Source organism: Fundulus heteroclitus, chromosome 18 (genome assembly GCF_011125445.2).
Source record: "Fundulus heteroclitus isolate FHET01 chromosome 18, MU-UCD_Fhet_4.1, whole genome shotgun sequence".
Classification (NCBI taxonomy): Eukaryota; Metazoa; Chordata; class Actinopteri; order Cyprinodontiformes; family Fundulidae; genus Fundulus; species Fundulus heteroclitus.
Genome location: NC_046378.1, coordinates 13,218,441 through 13,228,646, shown reverse-complemented (window position 1 = coordinate 13,228,646; position 10,206 = coordinate 13,218,441). Strand labels below are relative to the sequence as shown.

Below are 10,206 nucleotides of genomic sequence, written 5' to 3'. Positions count from 1 at the left end.
TTATTTTCATATTACATGTTTCTTTTTGATATGAAGTGTATGACATGCATTTATGGTACTATAGGAAAATGTGCATGCTTCAGCTGCCAAAACAATTAATTTTACTAGCCATGGTGAATAATTACACCTCACCAATAAACAGGTTTATGAGCACTACGCCGTGTGCTCTTCTCAGTCAAATTATGACATTCTGTTGTTGGTAATTTTTTACTGTTCAGTAAATTTTCGGCTGCTAGTACTAAGCTCTTGTGGGTTCTTGATATGCATTGTTATTCTTAAATAACCACAGTTTATGTATCTGTATTCTTTATGTAGTTTATGTATCTGTATTTATTAAGGGCCTTTATAAAATGTTACAACATTTATTAACACCGTAATGAAATATATAATTGTGGGTGCAATGTGCATTTTTCAGTTTGATATGTTTCTGACTGGCAAGAAAAGATGAATCTAAATAAGAATATTTTACTTCATCTTCCACTATCTAAATCATAGTCACAGTAGACTAAAAGAGGAAAACTTTGACTGTAAATGCCCACATGACTGTACAATTTATTGCACATGCAGATAATATAAGTACTGAAAGTTTGTATTCTAAAGTTTTGTTTTCCTTTAAATAAAAGTGTAAAATCTGTTTTCCCTTCAGTTAGTGTAAGATTTTTAGCCAACCCTTGTAAAGTTCTATAAAAAGGCTTAAAATAAATGTATCCTTTATTGCAGTAGCATATTCTGATCTAAATCTTATAGCTCCACCCCACAAGTGGATGAACTCAGGAGAAGTGAACATAAATAATACATTTACCAACATTTCTTCTCACTGAAAGAAATATCAACATGGTGGAGTGGCCAAGCCAAAGTCTCAGTTTAAATGTGAAGAAATAGTTTAATATTTGGAAGATTGCTTGGCGCTTATCAGCAGTGATCAAATGGTTAAAATGTCAGCTGAACATGCACATAGCTGGGCAGCATTTGTAAGAGTTTGACTGCTGTAGTGCCAATACAGATTTTTACACTGATTGCTGACAAGGATATAAATCATTTTTACATAATTTGTTTTATGAAAATATGAATTAACATATTTTTTTCCCAATATTGATTTCAAACACTTCTTTCAGTTGGTTTTATTATCTTTTGAGACCAATGCTGGTCTAATTTACTTCTTTCAACACACTTCTTGGTTGAAATAATTTAATTTTAAGGCCTAGTCCACATGCAGCCGGGAATCTGGGAAAACAAATACATTTTTATGGGGTTAGACCTTAAAAGTCTGTCTTGTCATGTACATTTTTTTTGGGAAATATCCATTTTGGTCAGAGTTTTCAGAATTGTTTGTTTCTAGATATGTAAAATGGAATTAAAGTATGGATGAAAGTCCTAACTGCATAAAAATGTATTCTTTTCCCAGATAGTCAGATATGTGTGGACTAGGCATCAATCTGCTGTATAAACATTTTTGAGCTTAATTGTATTTTCTACCATGGGAATTATTATATAGCATATTCCTCAATACATAACTTTATTCAAAATAGAGGCTGGTAGTTGTTTTATTTTTATTTCATTGTAGGAGTATACTCCAAGAGACCATATAGTATAAGACTTTAAAAAAAACTTTACAAGTGTGGAGGGGTAACAAATATGTCCATGTGTATATCTCTCTTTATAAAACGATTATCCAAACTTTAAGATCAATGTCAAAGTGCTCAGAACCACAACTCACAAAATATTAACCATTGCAGTTATTCTACAACAAACATGAATGCATCACTAACTTTTCACAATAAAAACACTAACAAAGGCAATTAATAAAAGTGAAAATGAAATAAGACAGGGTGTGGAGTCAGTTCCAGAAAGTTTTAGTTGCTTCCTATGATTGTTTTTAGATTCACTGCTGACTCTGGTAATGTAATTGAAAATGTAATCTTAAGAGGTTCTATATAAGACACAGTGCACCTCAGGATTGTTACTTGCTATTTTTATAGTGCTATTTTTTAAACATCTAAAAAAGCTATTCAGTTCATTGCACTAAACAATTTAAAGACTAAAAGGTAATGGTGAAAGTACATTGTACCATACTCACTTATTTGATTAAAGTGGAGCTATTGCAAATGTTATTAGCTGCATTTGTGCTTTTTCCTCTGTGACAAACAGCGTCTTCTCTAAAAAAGGCCGGCTGAGTAAAGGCATCTGATTTGTCAAAACTCCACATTCTGTACGGAATGTTTGAGAATAATCTCTGGCTGAGACTAAAGTAGACAATATTGACACACGTAAACATAGTTTGGCTGAGTTATTAAACAGCTGTCGCCCAGCTGCCATCGAACGTTATACGTCTCCTAAATGCAAAAGCTATATCTAGATGTGAACTGAAGAAAAAAGGCATGGTTCAAGACAGTGTGGGAAGCAGTGGATTTTCCCAGATAGATATATTATGTATAGTTAAAATATGAATGTTTTGCCTTCATCAGCCTATTACCAGTTTATAAAACGACAGATATTTATTTGCTGGGAAACTTTTATTTTCTTTGTTCTCCTTAGGATTTTATTCAGATCTACAACCTGTGCTTAACAACTGTTTATGATGGCATAAACTGAAATTATTGCCTCCATAGATCTTGTAGCCCAAACAATAAATCTCTATAATTTCTTTCAGTGTACAAGTCTTGTTAAGCACTGCTGCTGAATTAACTGTGTTTTTCTTCATTTGGCTAAATTTGTCTCATTATTTGATATAATGAGTCTGCCTCAGTCCTAAAGTTGTAATTGATTAAAATAATAAAATTAACTTTCATAAAAAATAAGCTTTCATTGCATCAGAAGACTCACTAATCACTTTCCACTAACTTTGTTATTCTATTGTTTTTGCAATATCATATTTAAAAACTTTTAACTCCTTGTACACTTTTTTCCACAAATTTGCCTTATACTACCAAAGGGCCAAGATGGTGTTGGATACCACTAATGCCTGTTGATGCATATTAAACACGTACAAAAACAACATAGTGGTAGCACGTTGCTGCCATCTAGTGGTTGGAGCTTTGCACGATTATACCTAACTAATTTGCCAACTAAATATCCAAATGCATTTCTACTGTAAAATTTTAAACTACCAAGACTGCAGGCTAAGCTGTGAAATCACAGCAGGGGCAAACATATTGTAAACATAGTAAAACCACTTTAAATAATAACCCAGCATTAACCTGCCAGAGGGTGCTTTGGATATGGCAAGGAATGTCTTAATGTTATTAGTAAAATATTGAAGTTTTAAGTCCCTGACTTGTTAATGAAAAGTAAAACTAAAAACTGCCATCTCATATAGGCATTGATTAATATGCACATGTACATGGATACATTCAGTCCTTACTAACACAATATTTCCCTTGTTTGTGCATTACGCACACACAGACACACACATGCAAATAGATTTGATCAGTGATATGATTCGAGCAGTGGTTACTACAGCTTCTGAAGAAGGGGGTGCACATCTCTAAAAGAAAACAGAGAAATAAAAACAATATTATAATTTTTGACAATATTGAGATGTATAGGAACTACAGGAACTACATGCACCTCATCAAGATGAAACCTACATTATATAAAGATAAACATACTGCACAACAAATAACTAATCTGTATGACAATTTATTACATTTATTTACCAAATTAGGAGCTGAGAGTTGAAGATCCAGACGCTGGTTCAGATTACTACGGTAATCTAAAATAAAGGTAAAGAGATCAAAACGTGACACTTTAGCAGTGAACAGCTTAGTTCAAAGCACTTTCTGAAATGTTAAGCTTTGTTTTTTTTCTGTATAATAGAAACAAAATTATACATTCTATTTTACAAGCCCCGCTGAAAATTGTTATAAATACAACCTCACCTTCTGTCTAAAGTACTTTGAATCATCTTGTACAATACAAATAAACTTGCCTTGCCTATACAGTAAAAACATTTGGTTGGAAAGGTGTTTACATAAATGGACTGAATGTCTCTAATCACACTGATCAGTCAAAGTCCTCTATGCTAGAACCAAAGACACCCAGGTGCACCCAAAAACACTTTAATTCTCAGATTGGTAGAAAACCTGGATTAGGTGCTTTGGTGAAGACTCCAGCAACATTCACAGTACTAGGAAACAACTTTATTTGCTGACCAGTGCGTTTTGGATTGTGGCCTTTGATAGGGTTATGATAAATAACCCCCTATTATCCTACAAAGAAAACCACACAAACACAAATTGAGACTTTTCTGCAGAAGGGGAATGAGGAGCCAAGAACGAAAAACAGAGCTCCCTGACAGTCTTGGCTCATCTGCGCTGGGCTACCTCTATCTTTCTGCCTTTATTGTCGGACTTCAAGGAAGGAACAGGAGGGGTCAGTTTACAACATGGGGGTTGACACACAAAGAGGGGTGTAGGTTTATTAGGGGTGGTGATCAGTCACACACAGCTGGATGAGGGAAGACATTCCTTATCTGGGAGAAGCATTTGTTCATCCTGTGTGAAGTTAAAACAAAAGAACATTCCTGCAAGCCAGTCCTTGAAACAAACCAAATACCTGTAACTTAATGAAAATAAAATTATTACATTCACATTTCTCTAACAGCCTTTATCAGGTTCCTGATGAAGACCACAAGCCAAAACAAATTGGTCAGCAATCAAACTTGTGTCCTAGTTTTTCGCTGGATTCTCTACTTCACCACATCTTTGGCCCTCTCCATTCACCTTGGGAGTCAGTGAAGTTGTGCCAGAAACATTTGGATTCAGGGTTAAGTGCTTTGCCCAGCTAGTATATTGACATGCAACCTAGAATCAAATAAGAAGTCTTCTTTTGCATCGCTCCTCCAACTGAGCGACAGCCAGCCTGACATGATAAGTACACCAGTTGGTATCTAACTGTAGAATGTAACAAGTTGGCTGGCCAAGCCTGAATTTCAGTACTTGTCATTTGATTTTATTTGCAAAGAAGGTACAGTGTCTTACAAAAGTGTTAATACTGCATCAAACATTGTCCCTTAAAAATAGAAATTATAAAGGTACAGTGGACGATTTTCCCCGAATTGTAGGTAAGCTCTTTATGTCCAAGTCACTTTTAGAATAACTGCACACAAGACCATCCTACTTGGTTTTCCGCTCCTCAGGGGGTTCACAAGATAGGATCTCCAAAATACACTCTGGTCTTATTCCTTTCTTCAAAGACCTTTCTGTCTTTCTCATAAACTTGTAAGACAGTTTGCATCTCACGATTCTCAGCCATTTTCAAAGTATACGGTGAGAGCAGCGGAGCTACAATGAACTGCTGAAACCAAAGCTCACTGGATACATAAACACTAGAAGTGCACAGGTGTAACAAGAAGAAACTAGCAAACTGGGATTAAGTGAGCATGTCAAAATGATTGGCAAGCAGGACAGCCAATTGATAAGACGATCACCGCAGAACTCAAAGCCAAAAGAAGATTGTCCACTACACCTTTAAGTGCACTTTATTGAGATTCTATGTGTGATCTATATCACAGTAAAATCAGTTGTTAATGTCATAACTTACAGTGCACACACCTGAAATGACATTTAGTTTCTAAGTAGTGAATCCAAATGGAGCAGCTGCTGCTCAACCATAACAGATTACATTGTGACACTAAAAGAAAAGGGTGGTTAAAAGGTTATTTAGTAATAATGAAGCTGCTTCAGTCTCTAATTGGGAATTTTATATTCATATTTCTTACTTTGTCCCCTCTTCTGCAACAGCTTCAGGCTCGAGCTTTCCCTCCTCCTCCAACTTTTCTTCTGAAATCAGTTCTTGCTTCTGATGTCGACGAAGACATTTCACCACCACCATTGAAAGGATCAGCAGAGCTAAAGCTCCTCCCACTGATGCCCCAATAGCAACAGCAATGGTTGAATCTCTTGGAGGGGGGACTAAGGGAAGGAAAGGAGAGAGTTAACTTTTCCTGTAGACACAGAATTGAGTCAAGTGCAGTGCTCGCTAAAAGCTCTGATTAAACAAGTGGAACGAAAGTGCTGCTGAGTTAGCCTGTGTATGGTGTGGGTTTGTGAGAGTGCAGTTGTGTGTCTCTGTGCGTGTGTGTGTCTGCATGTGCATGAGCAAGAGTGATGCTAAGTTCAACCTCTTGTTGGTCATTAATAAGTAAAAAGCTAAGTCATCCCAAGTAGATCCCAACACTCCCAAGAAAAACACACACAGACATTCAACAACTATGATTGTTACCTGGATTATTATATTATGTCACAAAAAATATAAAAGTAACTCATTGCAACCATCTGCAGCCCATGTACCAAGCTGCAACAATTTCAAAGGTCACATTTCTTTAGCTTATTTTCTTTTACTTTTACATTACAATTCAATGCTTTAGATCATGGAAGTGTTACATGATATATATGTATATATATATATATATATATATATATATATATATATATATATATATATATATATATATATATATATATATATGAGAACATTTCAAATGTTAATTTCTTACATTAAGGGTGAAAATGGTATCCATACAAACAGACCTTATGTCAGAAAGTAATTGTTCCCTAATATTAAACTCGTTGTGCCAACCCTGGTAGCAACAACTGCCATCATTTTTTTCTAGTAAATGGCAATGAGTCTTTTATATTGTTGTGGAGTACTTTTAGACTGCTCTTCTATGAATTGTTTGAACTTAGTCACATTTAACCAGTTGTTTTAAAGTGGAAACAGCATGTTTAAAGGCATGCCCCTGCAGCTCTATCTAAACTTTGATAAGGCCATTCTACACTCCATTTTTATTCAGCCAATCACAGGTGAACTTGGTGATGTGCTACAAATTACTGTCCTGCTGCATAACCCATTTGTCCTAGAGTCTGAGGTCTCAAATGGTCGGACAGTCACCTTCAGGAATGTTGCTAGAGAGCAGATTTCTTAGTTCCATCAATTATTGTTGCCATTAGACTAACATTCCCACGTATGACTGTGACAATGATCATGATGATCTGTCTAATCAGTCCCCAGAATATTTTCCCAAAAATCTTTGGTATCATCAGAATTTTTTTTATTGCTTTTGTGGCGTGGGTGGTGAGGTAAATGAAAGAAGAACATTTCTATTCTTCTTGGTCAGGAGTGGTTTTGTCTTGAAACTCTACCAACAGATGCTATTTTTTACAAAGTTACTTTCTTATTTTTGATTTGTGAACATTGACCTGAATTGAGGCAAGTGAGGCCTGCATGTCATTGGATGTTGTTCTGGGTTTTCGGGGACCTTCTGAGTTAGTTCTTGATGCGTCCTTGGAGTGGTCATTTTGGCTGACTAGCCATTCTTTTTATTGCTCACCACTGTTCAATATTTTCCTTGTTTCTACATTGTGTTTCTTTTCTGATTTGTTCTCGTTCCAAAGCTTTAGAAAGAGCCTTGGAACCTATGTCAGACTGATAAGATGTCAGTTGGCAATGTTTCTCATCTGTTTACTTGTGTTGATTGTTGAGATCTTTTACTCGACTTCAAATAATTTAAGTAGGATGCAATTAAATAATTATGTTGACTGTAGAGACCAGGCCTGGGTGTGGCTAGTGACATTATATGAAAAATGTGTTTGATCACAGTCAATTCAAGGAGGGCAAATATATTTTCTCATTGGGTCAGGTATGTTTGGATGGCTTAGATCCCTTAAATTAGTTCATAATTTAAAAATCGCCTTGTGCATTTACTCTGGTTGTGTTTGTTTTTGATGTTAAAATGTAAACCCAGAAGAAATCTGTATGAGGGCAAATACTTTTTCACAGTGTTGTAAAAATTAAATGCTTCAGACAAAACTTTGATTTGCAGTAAACTGAATATTTTTCAGCTTTGACATCTTCAAGGAATTAAGTTTTGCCACTATTGTAAAGTACAAGCATTTAGTGCATTGGCCACAAACAATATGCTGCAGATTGTTGTAATAAACACTCTAATAACAGAGCAGTAGTTTACAACCTTGGAATCAAGAACCCATTGTGGGTCAAGACATACAGTGACAATGTGATCTGTGAATACAAACTTAATCTTAAATATGAATCCTAGGAGGATATTTCCCCTAATTATTACCAAAGATTGAAACAGTAGCCATAAATTGATAAAAAGTGCATCATGAGTGAAGATGTATTTCAGTGTTATTTAGGCTCAATATCTGTATACATCAAGCAGTGATAGTTGGAGTTAAAGCCATTGCCACGTTTGTTTCATGTGGTTTTCTGACAGGTCTGGGAACAATAGTTCTTTAGGGTTATGCTTTTTGTGTTTGCAGAAAAATGTCTTAACATCTTACGCTCTGTGACAACATTGAAATTGATGATGCCATGTCCTTGGATGCGATCTGGGGGGTTCTTCACGTAGCAGTTGTAAATCCCCTCGTCCTCTAGTTGAACATCCTGCAGCGTGATTGTTAAGTCATTCTTATCCAGGTTCCCAGAAAATACAACCCTCTCTCCAAACCGGTTTGAAGGCACTGGTTGCATTCCTTTTTTCTTATCATAAGTCATAAACTATGGGAAGAGAAAGTGTTTGCATGAAATCAGGCTTAAACTTTAAAGTTATGTATTCTTAGTATTAATGTACTTAAGAATCAGACAGCTTACCTTCTCCTGTGTATTGTTAAGGGTCTCTTGGTAAGTCCAATTCATAGCAAACTTGGTGAGGTCAATCTTATAGCAGGAAGTGAAGGTGCAGGGGATTGTGACAGTTGTCCCATTAAGTGCATTGATGTAATTGGGTACTAGCACATCCATGCTCAAACAACCTGTTTAAAAAAAAAAACATTCATGAAGCTAATAAGAACAAAAGTAAATTATTTCTTAAACTGGCTTGATTTAAAAAAAAATTTAAGAACCATCTCCTGATTCATCCTGTCATCATTAACTTTGTTTGAAATGCAAATTATGATTTTAACCTCAGCTAAAAACCTAAAATCTAACAGCTAAGCATCACAACTGAAAGCGTTTGATCAGTTGTGCCTAATTGGGCGGTTCTGCACCATAGTGAACTTACAGGATACTGCCCATCAGGCATGAGGCAAGGTACTCCCTGAGCATGGCAGAAACAGGCACAAATGCACATTGGCCAAAGTAGAATACGTTGGACTACAGCTGGAGTCAGAATATACAGAGCATACAGTAAAAAAATCCATGCAGAAAAGTCTGAGGCAAGATTAAAACTGGTAAAATAAAACTAAAATGTAAAAAAAGCATACAAAACAAGAAACTGGATAGGTCCTCTGGACGAGTTCTTCGCTGTTGAAGAGATTCATCTCTTCTCCAAGAGACCTCTTCCATCTGTAGAGTTGTAGGTAAACTCAGGCTTATAAGCAATGCCTTTGCATAGTGAATCAAAGAGTTTGTGACAATCCAAACTGGCTGGTTATATACAAAATAGGTCCATAAGCCAACCACAGATCTTGCTTTGATGACCACTTATAATAATAATAATAATAATAATAATAATAAAAAAATTTAAATAAATTAAATTTATATAGCGCTTTTTTGGACACTCACACGCTTTACAAAAATATTTTAAAGACAGAAATATACTAAAAATCAAAATACGAAAAAGCAAGTTTAAATAAGTGGGGTTTGAGATGTGATTTAAAGTTCTGTAATGAGTCTGAGTTCCTGGTGGTTTGGGGCAGTGCGTTCCAAAGGGTGGGGGCAGAAGCAGCGAAGGCTCAGTCCCCCAAGGTTCGGTGCGGGTGATGGGTGTGATGAGGTTGGTGTCTGCAGAGTGGAGGGAACGGGATGGGTGGTGGGGTTTCAGGAGGTCAGTCTGATATGGAGGGGCCATATTATGAAGGACTTGTACGGGAGGAGAAGAAGCTTGTACTGAATACGGTATTGGACAAGGAGCCAGTAAATCTGTTGGAGGACAGGGTGATGTGATCTCTGGACCAGGTACAGGTGAGTAGGCGGGAAGAATAATTCTGTATGTATTGTAATTTTTGGAGATGACTGAAGGGAAAACCATACAGGAGGCTATTGCAGTAGTCGAGTTTGGAGGTGATGAAGGCATGTGTGAGGATTTCAGCTGCAGACTGGGAGAGGCATGAACAAAGGCGGGCGATGTTGGGGAGGTGCAAGAAAGACGTTTTAGTGATATGGCTGATGTATGTTTGAAATGACAGGGAAGAATCCAGAATGATGCCGAGGTTATGAATGGAGAAGGATAGGGAAAAATTGTAACCA

At 36.3% G+C, this 10,206-nt stretch overlaps 1 protein-coding gene across 1 annotated transcript in view; it reads right to left on the bottom strand.

The window, feature by feature from the left end:
* Nucleotides 1–1,302: 1,302 nt before the first annotated feature.
* scn2b (sodium channel, voltage-gated, type II, beta) overlaps nucleotides 1,303–10,206 on the bottom strand; it is a 31,193-nt gene continuing 22,289 nt past the window's right edge. Inside the window, exons 2-6 of the mRNA XM_012859418.3 lie at nucleotides 8,611–8,771; nucleotides 8,301–8,517; nucleotides 5,720–5,912; nucleotides 3,657–3,712; nucleotides 1,303–3,484 (exon numbers count right to left, since the gene is read on the bottom strand). Coding sequence (XP_012714872.1) covers nucleotides 3,703–3,712; nucleotides 5,720–5,912; nucleotides 8,301–8,517; nucleotides 8,611–8,771 — 581 coding nt within the window. The 3' untranslated portion in view covers nucleotides 1,303–3,484; nucleotides 3,657–3,702. The remainder of the gene's footprint in view (nucleotides 3,485–3,656; nucleotides 3,713–5,719; nucleotides 5,913–8,300; nucleotides 8,518–8,610; nucleotides 8,772–10,206) is intronic.